This window comes from Molossus molossus, unplaced genomic scaffold (assembly GCF_014108415.1).
Source record: "Molossus molossus isolate mMolMol1 unplaced genomic scaffold, mMolMol1.p scaffold_m16_p_8, whole genome shotgun sequence".
NCBI classification, from domain to species: Eukaryota; Metazoa; Chordata; class Mammalia; order Chiroptera; family Molossidae; genus Molossus; species Molossus molossus.
Genome location: NW_023425402.1, coordinates 21,936,786 through 21,962,693, shown reverse-complemented (window position 1 = coordinate 21,962,693; position 25,908 = coordinate 21,936,786). Strand labels below are relative to the sequence as shown.

Here is a 25,908-nt window from a genome sequence, read left to right as displayed (position 1 = left end):
CTCATCGCAGGCAAAGCCCACACTGCTGAGAGTGCCTCACCTTTCTTTGCTAGATTTGCAAATAAAACGAGGAGTCCAGCCTTAAGGGCTTTCCATTCACCAGCTTTTACAAATTTAAGATGCATTTCATTTTCATGTTAAAGTGACAGATATATTATTCTCTTCTCTTAGGTCGCTCTTGCCTTCTTTCTGCTCAGTCCCTAGCCTGAATTTATCCCTTCCTCCACATCACCAAAACAAATCCAAACTCTAGTGAGTTAAGATACCTCAAGATCAGGGGCTGGGGGCAGGGCTGGCTAATTTTGCCCAGACTTTCTGTGGGGGCCGCACATGTGCTGCAGGTTTGGGTTGCATAATTGATTCAATCTCTGATTTTAGAGGCACGCTGAACTCCTTTTGTGGGACGCTGCATACATTTCTCTAGGGCAAAAACTGTCCTACTTTTTTCTCTCTGGTATCTGTTTAGTGCTAGGCCATTTTTCCCCTAAGAATCTAAACTACCCTCCGTGAAATAAATGAAATCACAGTTGGAAAATGGCTTACTGGACAGACTTATAACCGCAAGATAAGAGCTGCACGACACATAATTTTCTTAATGTTCTCCTTTTCCCCTGCCTCCTTTCTCTCTGCTCTGGCACAGCTTGATTTCAGCTAAGAAGATATGTTGATGGCGGGGCTAAGGGTTGGTGTTACCTCCACGCAGCAGCTGTGTATCTCGGCATCCCACTGAGATCTCATCCCCTGGCTGTGGGGTCTAACCCGTGCTTGCCCCTGGACCTACTGTATACCTCTGAGCAGGTTTACTTATCCCTCTGAGTCTTACCTTTAGCAGTCCCTCACAGACTAATGGCTGTAAGGCTGGATATCAAGATAGGCTTGATATCAAGATAGGTATGTAGCAAGCTGCAGACTCACTTTGAGCCTTTAGGTTAACCAGGTCTCTGTGAAGGCCATCTGGGAAGTAGGATTCTATGCCTCCTGAAAGGCCACAATGACAACCGGACAATTTTAAGTTCACAATTTACTTCATGCTGTACTTGGCAACCTCAGTTTTAGTTATGTTTTCAACAATTTCTTTTTAAAAAACACTGTTTTTCCTTTATTGATTTTAGAGAAAGAGGAAGGGAAAGGGAGAGAGAGATAGAAACATCGATGAGAGAGAACATTAATTGGCTGTCTCCTGCATGCCCCCCACTGGGGATTTGGCCTACAACCTGGGCATGTGCCTTGACCAGGATTTGAACTGGTTACCTCTTGGTGCATGGGTTGATGCTCAGAGCCACACCAGCTGGGCTGTTTTCAACAATTTTTTTTTTTTTTTAATCCTCACCCGAGGATATTTTTCCATTTTTTGTACAGATAGAGTGGGAGGGAGAGAGAGGAAGGAGAGAGAGAGAGAAACATCGACGTGAAGGGACACATCGAGTGGCTGCCACCCACAGGCCCAACCAGGGCCGGGGACAAACTGCAACCGAAGTACGTGCCCTTAGCCGGAACCGAACCCGGGTCTCTCCGGACCGCAGGCCGACGCTCTAACCGCTGAGCCAAACTGGCCAGGGCTGTTTTCAACAATTTTTAACTGAGAAGTCTTGTTTGATAGCAGATGTCTTTTGTGAAACTGATCCAGTGTGTAGTTTGGAGACTATCTTTTCACCAGTTGCTTCTTGAAAAAAATAAATAAAGTTTTTGTAATATTTTCTGTTCTCTAAGATATATTTTTTTGAAGAAAATAACCTCTGTTAGATTCATACTCAGTACCACTATTTCAGCCAATCCCCCAAAGAATTCTCATACCATAAAAATGACCAAACTCTGCTGTTTACACCAAAGGGAATAATGTCAGAAGTAATTCCCAACTCATGTCTATTATAGCCTGAATGGATTGTGTCTTTATGCTGCTAAAAGAATTTAGGCTTAGAAAATAGCTTATTACTTGTATAATAAATCACTTAGCATAAACAGACTGTTGTTCAAATTCAGACTCTGTTGCTTACCAGTTGGATAAATTTGGACGAGTCCCTTAACCTCTAAGCCTCATTATATATGAATATTTAAAATTGAGATAAGAATCATACTTATTTTTCAGGTTTGTTGTAAAGATTAAATGCTAAAATGCATGTAAAACACTGGGGATCCAGCCATAGAGATGCATCAGCCAGGTTTTGCTGTCATAACGGTGTGTAATAAATAATCCACAAATCTCAGTGGCATACCACAACTATTTATGTTAGACTTAGTTGGAAATGCTTCCAGTTTGTGTGTTCTCTTCAAATCTGGTAGGTTTGTCTTTTCATTCAGGTAACTAGAGGAAATTTAAGGAATATTCCCTTCATGCTGAAAACTTGCCAAGCAACTTAAAGTATCAACTGTGAGCTGGCATTGCTGTGACCCCTACCCAAATTTCATTGGCCAAAACAAATTGCATGACTAGGCTAAATACCAGTAGGTCAGGAAGATATATTCTGCCCTAATGGGGAAAAAAAGAAAAAAGAGAGAGTACTTGCTGACCTGTAATCTAAAACCCTTCAGAGTTTGCTGCATCTCATTTTTTCTCTTCTCTTTTCTTGTTTTATCTATGTGACCAGTGGCTTTTTTCCATGTAGTCTACTCTATAGCATCTACTTTGCATTTCTGAAATTACAACTTCCCTGTCTCGTTTAATTTCAAATTTATTTAAAAGGTATACTTTCCTTTGTAAACAGGTACCTTGGAAAATCCCTTACAAAAGGAACAAAAGCTTCTGATTCTCCTTAGAGCCTCAGAGGGAGTCTTTTGTGACCGTTTTGATGGAATTTATATTGATCCAGGAACAATTGGTAAGAGCAAAGTATCATTTTTATTAAAAATGAAATATGTGTGTGTGTGAGATAAAGTACTATTAATAAAACATCTACTAAATTCCAAGCACTGTTTTAGATAATTTATATTTATTATTTTATTTACCAGCTTTCCTATAAGTAGTACTCATTTTACAGATGTCAAAACTAAGACTCAGAGAGGATGAACAATATGAAAATCCCACATAGCTGTATAGTGTTAGAATTTCGGTTCATATCTAGATTGGCCAGAAGCCAAAAATCTAGACAAAGTGTCTATGTTATTAACCATAAATACTATGTAATTATTGATATATTTTTATTTTCATTAAGTTTTTTAATTTTAAAATTATTTCTATTAAACTTATTGAGGTGACATTGGTTAAAAAGATAACATAGATTTCAAGGGTACATTTCTAGGACACATAATCTATATATTTATTGCAAGTTAAGAACCATATGATTTCACTCATATGCGGGATGAATAAACAAGAAAATCAAACATAAACTCATAGACACAGCACAGCTGGTGTGGCTCAGTGGTTGAGCATCAGCCCATGCACCAAGAGGTCACCTGTTTGATTCCCGGTCAGGACACATGCCCAGGTTGTGGGCCTGATTGCCAGTGGGGGGCATGCAGGAGACGGTCAGTTGATGTTCTCTCTCATCTATGTTTCTGTTTCTCTCTCCCTCTTCCTTCTTCTCTCTCTAAAATAAATAAAGAAAAAAATATATATTAAAACAACAACAACTCATAGACACAGCAGTGTGGTGGTTACCAGAAGGAATGGGAATGCAGGATAGTGAGTACTAAAGGGGGATCTAACATAGGGTGATGGAAGATATATTTCTTTAAAATTGATAGATGTATAAATTACTGAGAAAGATTTATTATTGACAGTTTGTTTCTTCATTTGATACTGCTACAACACCAAATCTTATTTTAAAATTGATCTACAGGAGAGCACAGAAATGGTGACTGGTTTTGTATAATCATGATGTAGAGCCACACAATACCTCAGTTTTTGTTTGTTATTTATCAGTTGGCTGCCTCCTGCCCACCCCCTACTGGGATTGAACCAAAAACCCAAGCATGTGCCCTGTTCAGGAATCGAACCGGAGACTTTCTGGTGCATAGGTGGATACTCAACCCCTTAGCCACACTGGCTGGGCAATACCTCAGTTTTAAGAGAGATATATGAGTCAGTTTATCATATTACTAGTGTTTTATCACTTACTCTGTATGTCATTACTAATTGCATAAGATATCATTAAATGAGTAAAATGGAAACAAACATGTTAGGATAGTATGAAGTTTGGTAACTTAGTTCCATAATGTGTAGCCTTTTCCATATACTTTGATAGTGCTTTATTATTTCCAAAGGATTTTCCATACATGTTATTTACTTTATCTTTTTAAGAATATGAGGTTCAAGAATATTTTAGAGTTTTCAAGCTGACAAACCAGATGGATCATAACAGGAACATTCAATCTCTTTCTGCCTATGGTGTCCACTCTGTTCTATGTGGTGCCACAGTGGGTGAAAAGTGTTAGATGGTATACAGTGATGCCTGTCCCGATCTCCAGCTCTAGCCATATGGCCAACCTACTGTTTTTGAAATTTTCTGTGATACTAAACTGAATAAAGAATAAAACAATTATTTTACTACATGCTTAACATTTTGTGATATCATAAATAAATGACCGATTTTAGTATTTTTAATAATAATTTTCTTGAAATAAAAAAGAAATGGTGTCATTTTACAGTCAACCTTTGATGATTGGTAGTGATCAAGAAATCTGCTTTTCTGATCAATTGCATTTTCTGGATAATTCAAATTTAAGGGAATAAACTGTTCTTTGTTGTTGTTATTATTGTTAAAATCTTTTGTTGTTGGAAATTTCTCTAAATAACTTCATGTTCCTTCTTCTGACTGCCTTAATTGGCCAATAGTGAAAAAGATAAACTGATAATGATGATAATAATATCTCCTAAAACTTATATATATACACATATATATAATTATTATTATGATGATGAAATATTGATTCCATAACATGTCCTGGAAGTCAGAATATTTTTTACATTTCTATTAACTCTAATTTTAGTTTTATTATCTTCTGACTTTTCTTTGAATTAGAGTATGAAAAAAATTATGGATGTTGGACATAAACAGTTAATTAGGTTTCAATTAATTGAGATTCTTTTTGGTTCACCTAAGAGGAAAGCTCAAGACATGTTATTTGTACTTTACTGGTGTTTGTTTCTTTTATTCACATGTTTTCTGCTTAAAATTATAAAATCTTTAGAGTTCAAGATTCATGATTTGCAACAAAGCAGGGTACATGGGGTATGCAGATAATTCTTTGGCTGCAAGAAGAAAATATGAGTATTTATACTCAAATATATATACTCCTATATATGTATATATATATTTACATAAATATACATGTGTTAGGAGAGCATAACCATAGTTTTGTTACTGCTTGGGTTCATGCCTAAAACATTTTTAGACCACTGGGGCATGAGGAATTGAGCTTCATGTGATTTTAAATTGTAGTAAAACATGTAAGAGAAAAGACCTGAAGGAATAAAACTGGACTGCATCAAGCATGTCCTTGGCAAGACTTTAATTTATGAGTCTGAAATAAATTATATTTTACAACAAAGGAGCTAGAGATCTATCCTTTGATATCTATAATACAAAAAAGAAAAAAAAAAAGAAAAGAAAAAAAAGTCTAACCACTGAAAACAAAGCTAATAGCACCAAATCTCTTTCCTCAGGAAATAAAATTAGCCTTGCCTTTTGGAAAATCTAGTGTATAACATAAAATATCAAAACCAGTTAACTTCCAACAGAATTGCAAATGGTGTGTGGTCACTTAATGGTGGAGATCAAGCTAGTTAGCCATTAAAGTGGTATATAGTGGTCTATTTCTCAAATGTTGCATTACTAGATGGGGTGTACATGCATTTTTCTATAGCTTTTGAGAGAGTAACTTCACGTCCATTTGAAAATATTTGACCAGCTGAAAATAGAGCACTTAAATGTTCTTTTTCTAATAAAGAATACATATTTTAAAAATGTTTTAATTGATTTATTTTAGAGAGAAAGGAAGGGGGAGAGAGAGAGAGAAACATCATTGTGAGAAAGAAGCATCTATCAGCTGCCTCCTGCACACCCCCCTACTGGGGATTGAGCCCCAAACCCGGGCATTTGCACTGACCAGGAATTAAACGGGATCTCTTGGTCCATGGGAGAATGCTCAATCCACTGAGCCACACTGGCCGGGCTAAAGTGGACATCTTTATATATAATTTCTATATCATGTATCTTGCACAATAACCTCTCTAATGAGTTTTACTCGTGTCTCCTTAATTTCTCTGAAGGGTTTTTCTATTTGAATGTTGTTTATTTTATTTTTAGGGGTTTATGGGAAAGTTCAGCTTCACAGTGCTTATCCTAAGAAACCCTGGACGCATCTTGGGGCTGACATTGCCTCAGGCAATGAGAGGTAAGGAAGGAGAGTAATTATGGAAAGATTTCTTGGTTTACTTTACTTCTGCTTGATGTTTTGTTCTGTCCTAAAATTAAATTTTAGATTAATAATTATAATTCAAGAATAAACAAATGAAAAAAATAAGGAATCAGAAGAAGTATTAGAAACCCCTGAAACATAACAGAGAAAGAATAAAACAATTAGAAAGCAAGGGAGAAACATAGTTTATTTAAGGAGTAACTTTTAGATAATACGTGTTTATGGTTATCAATACATCTTTAAAAATAATAGTCTGAGTGGAAATGATAGCTGGTTACAAGATAGATGAAAATAAATTGAACGAGATGAAGCATATGAAGAAACTTATGGAATTTAAAAGGCACCAACAACATTTAATAATATATTGGAGGAATAAAGAGTGAAATTATCACTGCCTCAAGCTGAATAGGTAATAGGAAACAAACTGGTGGAATCTACTTGCATACAGAAAAAACAATTAGGTGATAAAAATAATAAAAGAGAAAGTATTAAAAATAGAAAAAAGAAATTAGAGAATATATGCAGATTCTTGCTCTTTTTACCAAGAGCCCAGAATAACTATAACAGAAAGAATAATGAAAACTAGAACTAAAATATGCATAGCAAACTTGGGAATACTTACATTTAATTTGAACAGATCAACATCAAGAACACTGACTGCTCCATATCCTTACAGTATAAGAAAAAAAACAGAGTGAAAAAGTAAAAGAAAAACAGAAGGGGACATAAAGCTGTTTAATCTTTGAATTTTTTACATCATTAAAGGTAGAAAGATAGTGGTGTAAAATATGCTTAAGAAATATATGCTTAAGAAAAAAAAGCATAAAATATATGCTTAAGAACAAAGAGAGGATACATTTTGCTTTGCTTTGCAAGAATTCAAAAAGGAAAAAAAGGGACAAAAGAGATGAATAAAGAGATTAAACTGGCCTCGCCGGTGTGGTGCAGTGGTTGAGCATTGACCCATGCACCAAGAGGTCGCTGGTTCGATTCCCAGTCAGAACACATGCCCAGGTTGTGAGTCTGATCCCCAGTGGGGGGCATGCAGGAGGCAGCCAATCAATGTTCTCCCTCATCAATGTTTCTATCTCTCCCTCCCTTCCTTTCTCTAAAATCAATAAGGAAAAAAAAAATTTTAAAGAAGAGATTAAACTGAATCTAAAATTCAAGAATAAGAATAAAATTTAAAAATAGATAAAGGTATATATAGTTTATACATTAAAGGCAAACAGTGAAATAAATTCAATTTAATACTATAAATACCATAAATTAGACAAATTCTAATTGTTCACGAAAATGTGAAAAGTTAATATATTAGTCAGAGTTCTGTTTATATAAATATATAACTAGTAGATTGTGTGTGTGTGTGTGTGTGTGTGTGTGTGTGTACGATACTGGTAATATATATAGTGTGTGTGTATATATATATAACATAAGGTGTGTGTATATATAATATATATAATGTATATAAAGAGATGCATTTCAAGAAATTGACATTTCAAGGCTGATAAGTTCAACACTTATAGGGCAGGTCAGTGGGCTGAAAAGTCTTGAGCAGGATCTGAATCAATTTCTTCTTTTTGAGTGAAATTTTAATTTTGTTTTTAAGGTCTTCCAACTGATTAAGCAGGCCCGCCAACATTGCTGTGGATAATCTCCTTTGTTTAAATCAACTCACTGTGGATGTTAACCACATTTACAAAATGCCCTTTGCAGCAACACTTACATTAAGGTTTGAGTGATGGGCATGAAAGCCTACCCAAAATGGCACATGAAATAGCCAGCACAGGTTATACTTTTTAGATAAAAATCTCGGTTTAAAATCTGGGACTATAGCCATAAGAGACTGGATATGGGACATAAGCATATAGGAAGTAAATATAAATGAATTTGTTCCAGTAGAATTTAAAATAGCACATAGACCTTCCAAATGACTGGAGGGGAAAATAAAAGAATGAAAGAAACTATAAAATAAATTACAAGATACAAAAAAGAGAAGAAAATGAAATAGTAAGGGAACAAAAGCAACAAAAAATGCATAGAAAGACAACAGAAGTAAAAAAGTAATAAATCTACCAGTTATAAAAAGAAAATATACTTGTTAAAAATGACATTACATAGAAATAACTGGATGATAAGTCAAAATATAAGCATAACATTTTATCAGAGGAACTCATAAAATGAATTCAGAAAAGACATTAAATTAAATATTAAATAAAATAAATCATTAAAATGAAAAAATGAAAGTAGGAGCTTCAAAATTATTCACAAGAAAAATAAAATAAAATTATATATATATATATTTATATATATATTATAGTATTTGGTCAAATAAATACATTTTATATTAATAAAGACTTCAGTTCAGTGAGACCCCAACATTAGGAAAGTTTTACACAAGATAACAATATAGAAATATGTAGAGTAAATCTCTAAGTAATGTAAGGGGAAATTGATAGAAACAAAAATAGTAATGAAAGACATTTACTTCTTTCAGTTTTTAATCTTTAATATAGGTTAAAAATAATAAACTAAATAAAAAGAAGTATGAATAATATAATAAAGGCAATTTGATTTTATGTATGTATACATATAAATCCTTACCCCAGAATATATATAAAGCCTTAACACATTTTAATAAGCAGAAATGATATAGAATATGATTACAATACAATAAATATAAAGATAAAAAACACTATCTTAACCAAAAGTCTTAAACTCTTGTAAGATGGAAAAATAGGAAAAGAAATCTTTTCCTAAATAACTTTTGTATCAAAGAAGAGATCAAAACTTTATCCATAGAATACTTAGGAAGAAGCAATATTGAGAGTGTTGCATGAGACATAGGCAAACATACTATTATATTAAATGCTTTTATTGTTGAAACAGAAAATACAAAAATAAGCAAACTAAGCTGTTAATATGAGAAACCAGAAACAAAATAACTCATACATCTAATGAAGTCATTTGGTACAAGATAAAAAAAAATAGAGTAGGAAATTAGTAGATTTAGATTTTTATTTTTTATTTTTAGAGATACCAGTTTAGTCTCTAAAAACTTTAATCACACGGAATTATGTAAAATTAGAAATGAGATTTCAAAGATAACATACCAAAGAGATTAAAATTGTGCTATCTAATTTTGAAATTTAAGTTATATATATAGAAATATAAATTATGTAATTGGCGAAAGAAGAATAAAACTGGAAGAACCAATAATAGTTAAAGACATAACGTTATCCAAGATTTATTTCCAAGAATACATTTGGTTCAAAAAATGTATGATGTGTTTTTTCAATCATTCCATTATCACTTTTTATGTTGTACAATCTATCCTTTAGCACAGGAAAATATGTGAAGATTTCCCATTAATTTTAGGAGGCAAGCATAAAATAATTTTTAAAGCAGCTGCTCAAGATAACTCAAAAAACCTAACTAAATCTGAGGCAACAACCAAGTGTAAGTAAAATGCAAAAACCTAAACAGCAACAAATGAAATCTGGTAATTTATTAGAAAAAAATAAAATCTTGACTGTGAATCATTTAAGTAAAGAGAAATTGTTCAAATTGAAATACTTAATGAATATAATTTATCTAAACAATAGGCATAAAGATTAAGAACATAATCATTTTGGTACAAAACAGAAATGCATTTAATAAAATTCAGCTTACATTCTTCGAATAAACAGTAAATTAGGACTGCAAGGAACTTTCTTTAAATTAATGTTTTTATACTAGGGTGTTTAGCCATTAGTTGAGAATCACTGCTTTAAATAATAATACAAAATAAATAATTAAAAATCTCTCTGACACACCAATTTTCTCTTTTATGGAAAAATGAACATTAAACATTAGTGTATTACAATAATCATTAAATATTGTTATTAAAGTTTTAGCCAATGTATTACATTTTTTAAAAGTGCGTTAGTTATAACTATCAAAAGAAATCTAATCTGTCATTTTTTGTGTGGATTATATACATTTTGTCCTAGAAAAGTAAACCACCTGAAGAACTATCAGTTGAATTCAATAAATGCATAAATCAATAGCTTTTTAAAAAAAACTCAACATGCTTTTCCTTCTTTTTTTTTTTTAATTTTTTTTTTCCTTTATTGATTTCAGAGAGAGAGGAACTGAGAGGGAGAGGAAGTTAGAAACATCAATGAGAGAGAACATCAATTGGCCACCTCCTGCATGTCCCATACTGGGGATCGGGCCCACAACTGAGGCATGTGTCCTGACCAGGAATTGAACCAATGACCTGTTGGTGCTTGGGTCGATGCTCAACCACTGAGCCACATTAGCCGGACTCAATAGCTTGTTAATAGGTGAACAGTAAAGTTTTAAATTATAATGTAAACTCCCATTTAAAATTTCAATTTAAAATACTAGAAATAGACTTAAGAAAAATTATAGGAGCTATAAAAGCAAAGTTATAAAATACTAGTAATAGGCATAAAAGGAGATTAGAATAAATGGTGATGCATAATGTAAATGGAAAAGCTCAATATTTTAAAGATGTCAAATCTGATACAACTTTAATCAAAAGCATTTGGAATCTGATTCAATAATTCTAAGCCTTGGAACAAGAGACATTTGAAGATAACCAAACATTGTCAGTTATTTTATAAAAATAAATACCTTTAAAGTGATAATTACTTTATTGTTACTCAAATCATAATAGAAGACAGTACCTAGCAATAGACTCAGGTAAGTATTATAACCCAGAATTTGAATATTAAACATTTCAATTTAGTTGAAAATTTGATCTGGAATAATTGGTCAATGCCTTGCAAAAATATGTAATAGGTTTTCATTTTATGCTTTTCTTTAAAATAAAAAATAGATAAATATAAAAAATTAAATATAAAAAGAGCAAAACCATAAAACTTTTTGAAGAATATTTAAATAAATATTATGTAATAAATTAGGAAAGACCTGTCTGATCTTAACAAGAAATATAACCACTATAAGAGCAAGAAATAACAGATGTGACAACATTAAAAAAATCAATATTTTGGCATATCAATTATAAAATGTAAAGGCAAATGATAAACTAAAAAATACAATATATTATAGTACAGATGAAGGCCCAATATTTTTATATGTAAACAACTCTTAGTAATATAAATAAATAATATTAACATAGAAAAATAATTGGACATTTTAATACATGAGCCACAAAAGAAGACATATATCTTACTAATAAACATATGGACAAATATTATTTATTAAAACTAAAATTAAAATAAGTGTTAGTTAAAACAAAATTAAATACCATTTATCAATTTTAAATTGACAAAATGAATAAGTCTGAATTCCAAGTTGACAAACTGGAGGAAATGTGGGCATTTAGGTAGGAAATAATATTATATGTTAGTTTAGTTTTGTGTAAAGTAAAATATTATGTACTTATATATGGGGATAGAAAAGAGTCTGGAAGGACAAATAGATCCCTGTTGGTGAGATTATAGATAGTTACTTCTTTGGTGTACTTTTCTCTATGTACAGAATTTCTTCATAGAGTGGTTATTACTTTTGTAGTTATTTTAACATTGTTATTTTTTTATTTTTTATTTTTTATTTTTTATTTATTTTTTGTTACAGATATTTTAACTTTTTACCGCATTGGCACCCCCCACCCCACCCCACCTCCATCCCGTCCCCGGCTTAGTTGTCCAAGTCCATTGGTCATGCATACATGCATATAAGTTCTGTGGTTTATCTCTTCCCACCCCCCACCCCCCCATCCCCTCTTCTGAGGGATGTCAGTCTGTGCCCTACTTCCATGTGTCTGGGTCTACTGTATTCCTCAGACTGTTATGTTCATTATATTCCGTATATAAGTGAGATCATGTGGTATTTGTCTTTTTCTGCTTGGCTTCTTTCACTTAGGATAATACTTCAGGTCCCTCCATGTCGTCTCAAAGGATAAGAGATCTTTCTTTCTTACCGCTGCATAGTACTCCATTGTATATATGTACCACAGCTTTTTTATCCATTCGTCTACTGGTGGACACTTGGCCTGTCTCCAGATCATAGCTATTGTAAATAGTGCTGCTATGAACATGGGGGTACATATATTCTTCCTGATTGGTGTTTCAGGCTTCTTAGGGTATATTCCCAGCAGTGGGATCACTGGGTCAAATGGAAGTTCAATTTTTAATTTTTTGAGGTAGCACCATATTGTTTTCCATAGCGGCTGCACCAGTCTGCATTCCCACCAGCAGTGTATTAGAGTCCCCTTTTCTCCACACCCTTGCCAACACTTGTTGTTTAATGATTTGTTGATGGCAGCCATTCTGACAGGTGTGAAGTGATACCTCATTGTTGTTTTAATTTGCATCTCTCTGATGATTAGTGATGTTGAGCATTTCTTCATATGTCTTTTGGCCATTTGTATGTCCTGTTTGGAGAGGTGTCTATTCAGCTCCTCTGCCCATTTTTTAATTGGGTTCTTTGTCTTCCTTTTGTGGAGTTGTATGAGCACTCTATATATATTGGAAATTAACCCCTTATCTGATACATCATTGGCAATGATGTTCTCCCATACAGTGGGTTGCCTTTCCATTTTGATGATTGTTTCTTTTGCTGTGCAGAAGCTTTTTAGTTTAATGTAGTCCCATGTGTTCATTTTCTCCTTTATTTCTGTTGCCTTAGGTGATGTATCAGTGAAAATTCTGCTCCGTATGATGTCCGAAATTTTGTTGCCTACATTTTCTTCTAGAATTTTTATGGATTCACAGGTCACATTTAAGTCTTTTATCCATTTCGAGTTTATTTTTGTGTATGGTGTAAGTTGATGGTCTAGTTTCATTTTTTTGCATGTAGCTGTCCAATTTTCCCAACACCATTTATTAAAGAGGCTGTCTTTACTCCACTGTATGCTCCTGCCACCTTTGTGAAATATTAATTGAGCGTATTGCCTTGGGTCCATTTCTGGGTTTTCAGTTCTGTTCCACTGGTCTATATGTGTGTACTTGTGCCAGTACCAGGCTGTTTTGGTTACAGTCGCTTTGTAGCATAACCTGATATCTGGTATTGTGATCCCACCTACTTTGTTCCTCTTTTTCAAGATTGCTGTGGCTATCTGGGGTCTTTTTTGGTTCCATATGAACTTTTGAAGTATTTGTTCTAGTTCTATGAAATATGTTGTTGGTATTTTGATGGGGATTGCAGTGAATCTATAGATTGCTTTGGGTAGTATGGACATTTTAATTATGTTAATTCTTCCAATCCATGAACAGGGTATGTGCTTCCACTTTTTTATATCTTCCTCTATTTCTTCTTTCAATGACCTGTAGTTTTCTGCAAATAGGTCCTTTACTTCTTTGGTTAAGTTTATTCCTAGGTATCGTAATTTTTTGGCGCGATGGTAAATGGGATTGTTTTTTCAGTTTCTCTTTCTGTGAGTTCATCATTGTTGTACAAGAATGCCGTCGATTTCTGGACGTTAATTTTGTATCCTGCTACTTTGCCAAATTCATTTATTAAGTCTAGTAGATTTTTTATGGAGTCTTTAGGGTTTTCTATGTAAAATAACATGTCATCTACAAATAATGACAGTTTCACTTCCTCCTTTCCGATTTGGATCCCTTTTATTTTTTCTTCATGTCTGATTGCTGTGGCCAAGACTTCCAGTACAATGTTAAATAAGAGTGGCGAAAGTGGACATCCCTGTCTTGTTCCTATTCTTAATGGAAATGTTTTTAGTTTCTGTCCATTGAGTATGATGTTGGCTGTAGGTCTTTCATATATGGCCTTTATTATGTCGAGGTGTGATCCCTCTATTCCCACATTGCTGAGCGTTTTTATCAGAAACGGATGCTGGATTTTGTCGAATGCTTTTTCAGCATCTATTGATATGATCATGTGGTTTTTATTCTTCATTTTGTTTATGTGGTGTATCACGTTTATTGATTTGCGAATATTGTACCAGCCTTGCATCCCTGGAATGAATCCCACTTGGTCATGGTGAATAATTTTTTTGATGTATTTCTGGATCCGATTTGCTAATATTTTGTTCAGGATTTTGGCGTCTATGTTCATCAAGGATATTGGCCTGTAGTTTTCTTTCTTTGTAGTGTCTTTTTCTGGTTTTGGAATTAGAATTATGCTGGCTTCATAGAACGTGTTTGGAAGTCTTCCTTCTTCTTGAATTTTTTGAAATAGTTTGAGGAGAATGGGTGTTAGTTCTTCTTTGAATGTTCGGTAAAACTCCCCCGTGAAGCCATCTGGGCCTGGGCTTTTGTTTGCTGGGAGAGTCTTGATTACCTCTTCAATTTCCTTAGTTGTTATTGGTCTGTTCAAGTTTTCTATCTCTTCTGGGAGTAGTTTTGGGAGACTGTGTGTTTCTAGAAATTTGTCCATTTCGCTGAGATTGTCGAATTTGTTGCCATATAGTTGTTCATAGTAGTTGTTAACGATCTTTTGTATTTCCGTGGTGTTGGTTGTTACTTCTCCTCTTTCATTTCTGATTTTGTGTATTTGGGTTCTCTCTCTTTGTTTCTTGGTGAGTCTAGCTAAGGGTCCATCAATCTTGTTTATCTTTTCGAAAAACCAGCTCTTCGTTTCATTGATCCTTTGAATTGTTTTTTTGGTCTCTATGTCATTTATTTCTGCTCTGATCTTTACTATTTCCTTTCTTCTACTTGCTCTGGGGTTTTCTTTTTGTTTGCTTTCTAATTCTTTAAGTTGTGAGGTTAGACAGTCAATTAGAAATTTTTCTTGTTTTTTGAGGTAGGCCTGTAGTGCTATGAACTTCCCTCTCAGAACTGCTTTCGCTGCATCCCATAGATTTTCTGTTGTTGTGTGTTCATTTTCATTTGTTTCTAGGAAGTTTTTAATTTCTTCCTTGATCTCCTCGGTGACCCATTCATTGTTTAATAACATGCTATTTAGCCTCCATGTGTTAAAATGTCTTTGCATGTTCTTGTTGCAATTGATTTCTAGTTTCATGCCATTGTGATCTGAGAAGATGCTTGATATGATTTCAAACTTCTTGAACTTGTAGAGATTTAGTTTGTGTCCTATCATGTGGTCTATCTTTGAGAATGTCCCATGTGCACTTGAGAAGAATGTGTATTCTGTAGTTTTGGGGTGTAATTCTCTGTAGATATCTATTAAATCCATTTGGTCTAGTGCTTCATTTAGAGTCTGTTTCCTTGCTAACTTTTTGCCTAGAGGATCTATCCAGTGCTGTCAACGGGGTGTTGAAGTCCCCTGCTATGATTGTATTGTTGTCGATTTCTCCTTGGAAGTCCTCCAGAAGATTTTTAATATATTTTGGTGCTCCTATATTGGGTGCATATATGTTTATCAAAGTTATATCTTCCTGTTGGATAGATCCTTTCAATATTATATAGTGGCCTTCTTTGTCTCTAGTTATGGTCTTCATTTTGAAATCTATTTTATCAGATATGAGAATTGCTACCCCAGCTTTTTTTTGCTTTCCGTTTGCTTGGAAAATTTTTTTCCATCCCTTCACTTTCAACCTATGTGAGACTTTTGTTGAGAGGTGGGTCTCTTGTAAACAACATATAGATGAATCATGCTTTCTTATCCAATCAGCTACTCTGTGTCTTTTTATGGGAGCATTCAATCCATTTATGTTTAAGGTGATTATTGATATGTACTTATTTATTGCCATTTTTGTTTAGTGTGGTTCTATTTTTCTTCCCATTTCTACTGCTAATTACAGCAGTCCTTTTAACATTTCTTGCAGTGCTGGTTTGGTGCTAATGTATTCCCTTAGCCTTTTTTTGTCTGGGAAGCTCTTTATTTGACCTTCTATTTTGAATGATAGCCTTGCTGGGTAGAGTAGTCTTGGATTCAGATTCTTGTTTTTCATGACTTTGATTACTTCGTGCCATTCTCTTCTGGCCTGTAGTGTTTCTTGTGAGAAGTCAGCTGAGAGCCTTATTGGGTTCCCTTTGTAGGTAACCTGTTGCTTATCTCTTGCTGCTTTTAGGATTCTCTCTTTGTCTTTAATTTGTGGCATTTTAATTACTGTGTGTCTTGGTGTGGGCCTGTTTGGGCTCTTCTTACTTGGGACTCTCTGTGCTTCTTGAACTTGAATGCCTTCTTCCTTCACCAAATTAGGGAAGTTTTCTCTCACTATTTTTTTGAATATATTCTCTATCCCTTGCTCATTTTCTTCTTCTTCGGGGACTCCTATGATGCTAATATTATTATGTTTCCAGTTGTCCCATAGTTCTCTTAAGCTGTCTTCCTGTTTTTTAATAGTTTTTTCCTTTTGTTTTTCTGATTGGTTGATTTTTTCTACCCTGTTTTCAAATTCACTGATTTGGTCCTCAGCTTCCTCTACTCTGCTTTTTAAACCTTCCAATGTGTTTTTCATTTCTGATATGTCATTTTTTATCTCTTCTTGTTGGTTTTTAATTTCCAATTGGCTTATTTTCAGTGTCTCTATGTCCTTACTCATGCTGTTCAGCTTCCTCAAGATCATGGCTCTGAATTCTAGCTCTGTTAACATGCCTAATTGCTCCACATTGATCTCATCTTCGGTGGAGGTCTCTTGCTGTTTCATTTGGCTTCTGTTTCTGTGTTTCACCATTTTGGCTATCACTGTGGGCTTTTGAGCCTGTCAAGTTTTCCCTGTGTGTATTGATGTTCTGCTGTTTGTGGCTCCCTCTCCTGTGTTTAGATGAGCGAGGGAGGACCCACGTTGAACACCACTGTCAAGTCTTACTTTCCTGGTTAAAGTTGCCAGCCCAGGAAACGTACTGTTATCCTCTAGCTTTTTGCCTGGAGGCTAGCAGTCTAGGTTACTTGATGAGTTTTGGGTTGTCAGTTGATTGAAAAACTCCCTCTGGTGCTCAGCCAAGGGGCTTTCCGGAGGGTGGGGCAGGTGCTGGTCGTTAGTGAGTCTCAATTAGCACTTCAGTGGCCCACAGGGTGGGGTTGGATCTCCGAGGGAGGGGCTGCTGCCTCTCCTCAGAGCCCTGGGAAGGAGCAATGTGGCCACCGTCCTGGGTGGCTGCACTCAGCCAAAGCTCTGAGCGCCCTCCAAACCCCGAGTGTCCCGACACAGTTCCAGTCCAGTCTGCCCTCCCTCTGCCAGAGCCCAAGGTGAGTGGCTGTGGCTGTTTCAGCCTCTGTCCTGGCTGCGCTGTGGAGCCGCCTGGGGTGTAACCCGAGGGCACTGCTCCCAGCTGAGGCCGCTGCCGAGCTGCCGACCGTGGGCTCCCAGCCCCGTCTCGTGCCTTCTCAGGACTACTGGGATGGAGTCAGTGTCCCTCGTTATATGGTCCTCGCAAGCTGCTTTTCTGTTGGTTTTTCCTGTCGATTTGTCTGTGTTATAGTTGTAATTCCAGTTTGGTTCTGGGAGACAGTCTGTGTAGCTCCGTTCACTCCGCCGCCATTTTCTCTACCACCGCCTTAACATTGTTATTTACTCAACACAATTTTTGTCAAATTTTATCCTGTGTTAAACAATGAACTATGGCCTAGAGATAACAAGGAAAAAATCAACATGGTTGCTCCATCAACAATAATTAAATAAATATAAAATAAATGTAAAATTGCATATGTAATAAGTGCTATGAAGGAGGGCTATTTAGGATTCTGAACAAATATGGGAACTTGAGTCAGTAATGGAAATTAGACAAGGCATCCCTGATGGAGGGCAGAGACAGCACAACAGGGTTCCAAGGAGTAGTTAGGGGTCGGGGCCAGATTAACTGATAATATCAACAATTGTAGTTTTTATCCCTCCTAAAAGAATTGTGCAACTATTTGAGGTTTCTAAGAGGATAGTGTGGTTAAGAGATAGCACTTATAATCACATTTCTATATCTTTAAAAAAAATCATTTGAAGAAGATGGCAGCAGGTAGGACCGGAGGGAGGATGAGTGTGTGAGAGAGTGAACTAGTGTGTGAGAGAGTGTGAGTGGACATGAAGGTGGACGACCAAATTTGTGCAGTGCAGAGACGCTGAGCAGAAGTTTCCTGTGCTACGGACGAGGAGCAGCCAGCTACCAGGCAAGTGGCACTTTAGGGCGCTTCTCCCTGCACCCAGGGGAGGTCCAACCATTCTGGAAGATCCCAGGTCTTCCCTGGGAGGACTCAGTGGGAGCTACTAGGGCCCAACAACCTGAGCCAACCAGTGCACCTGGCATCATCAGACCAGTGGACACCCTGTGTCAACACAGACCAATGCACAGTAGTAGAACTGCCAAGGTGCCAGTTGTAGGAAGCTGCAAATGGCCAGGAGCCCAGCACCATCCCTCATAGTAGCAGCCCTTTCAGAGTCCAGATATACCCCCTGCAACAGAGACTGGAGAGCAGACATCCATCCCCAGGCAACAGAAGCACAGATCAGCAGGTGAGACCCATCCCCAAAAATTACAGCAAAGGCTGAGCAGGAGCGGAATCCCAAAGGGTAGCAGCACTTGCCAGCCCCCAGTGGCGGGACCTGGGGCTCCATAGAAGCCTGTGCAACCCAGCGGCCCATAAGAGCAGTGGGAAGCCAGGGCATGAGAGGGACCAGCTCAGTCCAGGTGCCCAGAGGACCTGCGGGATGTTGGGGCACCAGAGAGACCTGTGCAACCCAGCTACCCACAAGATAGGCATTGAGCCGGGTCTCCAGAATGGACTGTGCAATCCAGCTCTCCACAGGATCAGCAGGAAGCCGGGGCTCAAATGGGGCCTGTACAACCCAGCTGCCCACAAGATTGGTGGGGAGCCAGGGCTCCAGTGAGGCCTGTGCAATACAGCTGCCCACAGTGCGGGCAGGGAGTGAGGCTCTAGCAGGGCCTGAGCTAAACAGCTATAGGTGGTACCAGCGACCAGCTGGGAACACAGCTTCAGAGGGGCCCGTGCGATGCAGCAGCAACACCTACCAGGACACACCAATACCAGCCCCCAGTAGTCAATCCTCCACAATCCACAGGCAAGAGGCAACATGCAACAGAATGGTCTGGAAGGCACAGTACCTTATTTGATATACAGTGAGCTGCCTACACATCCAAACATTCTTCACCAGGTCTAGAGCTACCAGACAGCTAAAATAGGGAGTCAAAGAAACAACACCCAAAGGGGCGGGGGGGAGGAATCACCAGAAAAGGAACTGCAGGAAATGGAAGACAGAAACTTGTCAGATAAAGAATTCAAAGCAATGATTTAAGGGTGTTCATACAATTTGGTGAGAACTACAAGCAACTTATTAAGAATTATGAAGAGCTCACTGGGAACTATGTCAGCTTAAAAAAAGAGGTAGAAACTATGCATAATAATCAAGAGGAAATAAAGGGTGGCATAGCTGTTGTGAAAAATATCTTAGAAGGGTTCAACAGTAGATTAGAAGATAAAGACCGAAGCAGTGACTTAGAAAACAAGGTAGAGAAAAACACCCAAATAGAGCAGCAAATGGGAAAAAAAGTTTAAAAATCAGGAGGAGAGTTTAAGGGAGCTGTGGGACAATAGAAAACATAGCAGCACTCACATTATAGGGGTACCGGAAGGAGAAGAATCAGAGAAAAAAATAGAGAACCTGTTTGAAGAAATAATGACAGAAAACTTCCCTAAACTGGTGAAGGAAAAAGTCACACAAGTCCAGGAAACAGAGAGAGTCCTGAGCAAGATGAACCCCAGAAGACCCACAGGTAGACACATTATAATAAAAATGGCAAACATTAAAGACAAAGAAAGAATCTTAAAGAAAGCAAGAGAGAGACAGAAAGTTACCTACAAGGGAGCTCCCATTAGACTGTCAGCTGATTTCTCAATAGAAACACTGCAGACCAGAAGGGAGTGACATGAAGTGTATAAAGTAAAGCAAGTCAAAGGTCTGAATGCAAGACTACTATATCCAGCAAGGCTATCATTCAAAATTGAAGGAGAAATAAAGAGCTTCACAGACAAAAAAAAAAAAAGCTAAAGGAATTTACCATTATTGAACCAGCACTGCAAGAAATGCTGAAGGGACTGTTGTAAGAGGAAGAACAGAGAGAGAGAGAGAGAGAGAGAGAGACATAAAATTGAAATGTCAACTAATAATTATCTATCAATAATTACCTTCTATGTAAATGGCTTAAATACTCCAATCAAAAGACATAGGATAGCTGATTGGATAAGAAAACACAACCCATATATATGCTGTCTACAAGAGATCCACCACACAACAAAAAACTTACACAGGATGAAAGTGAAGGGATGGAAAAAAAATTGTCTAAGCACTGGAAATAGAAAAAAAGCTGGTGTAGCAAAACTCATATGTGACAAGATAGACTTCAAAAGGAGGGCCATAATAAGACACAGTGAAGGTCACTACATAATATTAAAAGAATCAATCCAACAAGAGGATATAACCCTGGTAAACATATACACACCAAATACGGGAGCACCAAAATATATTAAAAATCTTCTGGAGGACTTCGAGGAAGAGATTAATAGCAACATGATCATAGTGGGTGACTTTAACATGCCACTGACACCACTGGATAGATCTTCTAGACAAAACATTAAGAAGGACATAGAGTCCTTAGATCAGTTTGGCTTCATTGATATTTACAGAACATTTCACCCCAAAGCTGCAGAATATACAGTCTTCTCAAGTGCACATGGGTCATTCTCAAAGATAGACCACATGTTAGAACACAAAGAACGTCTCTACAAATTCACGAAAATTGAAACTGTATCAAGCATCTTCTCAGGTCACAGTGGCATGAAACTAGAACTCAATTACAATAAAAACACACAAAAACATTCAAACACTTGGAGGTGAAATAGCATGTTATTAAACAACAAATGGGTTACTAACGAGATCCAGAAGAAATTAAAAACTTCCTGGAAACCAATGAAAACGAATACCTAACAACACAAAATCTATGGGACATAGCAAAAGCAGTCCTGTGAAGGAAGTTCATAGCACTACAAGCCTACCTCAAGAAATAAGAAAAACTTCTAATTGACTTTCCTACCCTACAACTTAAAGAACTAGAAAATAAACAAAAAGAAAAACCCAGAGCTAGTAGGAGGAAGCAAATAGTAAAGGTTAGAGCAGAAATAAATGACATAGAGACAAAAAAAAATTTTTTTTTCAAAAAATTAATGAAACAAAAAGCTGGTTCTTTGAAAAGATACACAAGATCGATAGACCTTTAGCCAGACTCATTAAGAAACAAATAGAGAGAAACCAAATAAACAAAATCAGAAACAAAAGAGGGGAAGTAACAACTGACACCACAGAAATACAAAAGATCATCGAAACATACTATGAACATTCATATGCCAACAAATTGGACAATATAGGAGAAATGGACAGATTTCTAGAAACACACAGCCACCCAATACTGAACCAGGAAGAGATAGAAAACTTGAACAGACCAATAACACCAAAGGAAATTGAAGATGTAATTAAGAAACTCCCAGCAAACAAAAGCCCAGGCCCAGATTGCTTCATGGGGGAGTTTTACCAAACATTCTAAGAAGATCTAATACTCATTCTTCTCAAACTATTACAAAAAATCCAAGAATATGCAACACTTTCAAACTCATTTTATGAGGCCAGCATAATCTTAATTCCAAAACCAGATAAAGATACTACAAAGAAAGAAAACTACAGGCCAATATCCCTGATGAACACAGATGCCAAAATCCTGAACAAAATATTAGCAAATTGGACCCAGCAATACATCAAAAAAAATTATTCATCATGACCAAGTGGGTTTCATTCCAGCCATGCAAGGATGGTACAATATTCGCAAGTCAAAAAATGTGATACACCACATAAACAAAATGAAAGATAAAAACCATATGATTATGTAAATAGATGCTGAAAAAGCATTTGACAGAATCCATAACCCATTTCTGATAAAAACACTCAGCAATGTGGGGATAGAGGGATCATAATTTGACCTAATAAAGGTCATATCTGAAAAACCTACAGCCAACGTCATACTCAATGGGCAGAAACTAAAAGCATTTCCCTTAAGAATGGGAACAAGACAAGGATGCCCACTTTCACCACTCTTATTTAACATAGTACTAGAAGTCTTAGCCACAGCAATTAGACATGAAGTAAAAAAATAAAAGGATCCAAATTGGAAAGAAGAAAGTGAAACTGTCATTATTTGCAGATGACATAATATTGTACGTAGAAAAACTTAAAGACTCCATCAAAAATTTACTTGACTTAATAAGTGAATTTGGCACAGTAGCAGGATACAAAATTAATGTCAAGAAATTGATGGCATTCTTATACACCAATGATGAAATCACAGAAAGAGAAACTAAAAAAGCAATCCCATTTACCATCGCGGCAAAAAAATTAAGATACCTAGCAATAAACTTAACCAAAGAAATAAAGGACCTATTCTCAGAAAACTACAGGCCATTGAAGAAAGAAATAGAGGAAGGTATAAAAACGTGGAAGCACATACTTTGTTCATGGGTTGGAAGAATTAATATCATTAAAATGTCCATACTACCCAAAGCAATCTATAGATTCAATGCAATCCCCATCAAAATACCAATGACATATTTCACACAACTAGAACAAACACTCCAAAGTTCATATGGAACCAAAAAAGACCCCAAATAGCACAGCAATCCTAAAAAAAAAAAGAGCAAAGTAGGAGGTATCACATTACCAGATTTCATTACACTACAAAGCCACTGTAATCAAAACAGCCTGGTACTGGCTCATGAACAGGCAGATAGATCAATGGAGCAGAACAGAGAAACCAGAAATTGACCCAAGACAATATGCTCAATTAATATTTGACAAAAGGGGCAAGAGTATGCAGTGGAGTCAAGACAGTCTCTTTAATAAATGGTGTTGGGAAAATTGGACAGCTACTTGCAACAAAATGAAGCTAGACCACCAACTTACACCATACATGAAAACAAACTCAAAATGGATACAAGTCTTAAATTTAACTTGTGAATCCATAAAAATTCTGGAAGGAAATGCAGGCAACAAAATTTTAGACATCATATGCAATAGAATTTTTACTGATACATCACCTAAGACAACAGAAACAAAGGAAAAAATGAACACATGGGACAACATCAAACTAAAAAGTTCTGCACAGCAAAAGAAACAACCATCAAAATGTAATGGATCCCACTATATGGGAGATCATAATCACTAATAATGCATCAGATAAGGGGTTAATTTCCAAAATACACAGAATGTTAATACAACGTAACAAAAGGAAGGCAAAGAACCCAATTAAAAAATGGGCAGACGACCTAAATAGACACCTCTCCAAACAGGACATACAAATGGCTAAGAGACATATGAAGAAATACTCAACATCACTAATCATCAGAGAGATTCAAATTAAAACAACTATGAGGTATCACCTCACCCCTGTCAGAATGGCTGCCATCAACAAATCATCAAACAACAAGTATTGGTGAGGGTGTGGAGAAAAGGGGATTCTAGTACACTGCTGGTGGGAATGCAGACTGGTGCAGGCACTGTGGAAAACACTACGGTGTTACCTCAAAAAGTTAAAAATTGTGTGTGGGGAGGAGATAAACCACAGAACTTACCTGCATGTATGCATGAACAATGGACATGGACAAGAAAGCTTGGGACAGGGCCAGGGGGGAGAGGGAGGGTGTATCAGTGGGGGGAAAAGGGGAAACATCTGTAATAAAAATAAAGAATTAATTTTAAAAATTAGAAAAAAAAAAGTTAAAAATTGAATTGCCATTTGACCCAGTGATCACACTTCTAGGAATATACCCTAAGAAACCTGAATCACCAATCAGAAAGAAAATAAGTACCGCCATGTTCATAACGGCACTGTTTACAATTGCAAGATCTGGAAATAGCCCAAGTGTCCATCAGTAGTTGAATGGATAAAAAAGTGGTGGTACATATACACAATGGAGTACTATGCAGCTGTAAGAAAGAAAGAACTCTTATCCTTTGAGACGACATAGAGGGACTTGGAGAGTATTATCCTAAGCGAAACAAGCCAAGCAGAGAAAGACAAATATCACATGATCTCACTTATTTGTGGAATATAATGAACTAAATAAACTAATGAACAAAACTGACCCCAAGACATAGAGGTGGGGTACAGACAGACAAGCCTCAGAGGAGGGGAGTTTGGGGGATAAAGAGATAAACCACAGAACTTACATGCATGACCAATGGACATAGACAGCAAAGCTGGGGAAGGGGCAGGGGGGATGGTGAGGAGGGTTTCAATGAGGTAAAAAGGAGAAACATCTGACACAAAAACAAATTAATAAAATATAATATTTTAAAATATAATAATAAAACAAGTAAAATCAATAAAGGGAAAAAAATCATTTTAGGTACAATGCAGAGAATAGGAGAGGTCAAACATGGGTGTAGGGATACCATGTAGGAAGGAGGTTCAGTCAAGAGAAGTGTAAATTGTAGTCAGGAGCTGATATGGCAAAGGAAAGAAGTGAGCAGATTTAGAGGTAGGAGACAAGTCTACAGATGTATTGGGTATAAGGTTTTTGTTTTGTGTAGACAGGTGGTGGTGCCACTTACTAGAAGAGGACTAAATTTGGGGGAGAAGATTATGAGTTCAGAATTTTCGAGTCGAAGTTCCTTTAGCATACTCATGAGGCTTTGTGAGGTAGATAAATAGGGATCAATAGGAAACTTCAGTTAATACAAGGATAGCAAGTTGGAATTTGGTAGGAACAATATGAATGGATTTTTCTTATAAGAATGTGTTAAAAACCTCCTTCAGAGTCTGAGCTACAGGCTATTTTGAAAGGAACTCAATTTTATTAATTAAAACTATCCATGGTAATTAACTAGCTACCATTTATTGAATTCTTATCATGAGGGCTGACTCTACATCAGGACTCTACCAAGTATTTTACATACATTATCTCATTTAAATCTCTCAATGCTATAAGTTATGTATTATTATCTGCATTTTGCAGACATGAAAACTGAGGCTAGAGAAGTTAAGTACATTTTCCAAGTTCATAAAGCTCTAAAGTTCCTGAGGCTGGATTTTTACCCTGATTTGTCTTATTCTATTGCTTGTGTTCTACATATTACAAATATTAGAAATAGCATTTCTTAGTATTAGTCCTGCAGAGGAGTACTTTAATGAGTTTATATAAATAAAGTGTAATTATCATAGTGTATTTATTTTATAGATAGCCTTTTTTTTTAACCTTTAAAAATTGTGAAATAATTTAACACTCACAAGAAGTTGTAAAAATAATTGTTCTCACATGTTCTTTATTCTGTATTCCCTGATGATATCTGACAAATCATAGAATATTATGAAATCCAGAAAGGTGATATTAGTACAGTATTAACTGCATTACAGAATAGTCAAATGATTTTTTTTAAACATTAATCTGCAGTCTTCTTTATATTAAAAGTCAGTTTAGTATGGGAGCAGGTTTTACTTGAACCCCTTTATGAACTTTCACAAACAGAATTAGTGATCTAAATTTATTTGTGTACAATTGATTTATTTTATGAAAAACATTAGAGTGAAATAATCACAGGAAAACATTTTATGTCAATTTTATAAACCCAAACTCATACTACCAACCAAAGGAAACTTA

The 25,908-nt window shown here is 36.0% G+C and overlaps 1 protein-coding gene across 1 annotated transcript in view; it reads left to right on the top strand.

Annotated features, from left to right (window-relative positions):
• Positions 1 to 25,908, top strand: part of PKHD1 (PKHD1 ciliary IPT domain containing fibrocystin/polyductin) — a 471,475-nt gene that overhangs the window by 296,313 nt on the left and 149,254 nt on the right. The window contains exons 53-54 of the mRNA XM_036248838.1: positions 2,703 to 2,816; positions 6,246 to 6,333. Coding sequence (XP_036104731.1) covers positions 2,703 to 2,816; positions 6,246 to 6,333 — 202 coding nt within the window. The remainder of the gene's footprint in view (positions 1 to 2,702; positions 2,817 to 6,245; positions 6,334 to 25,908) is intronic.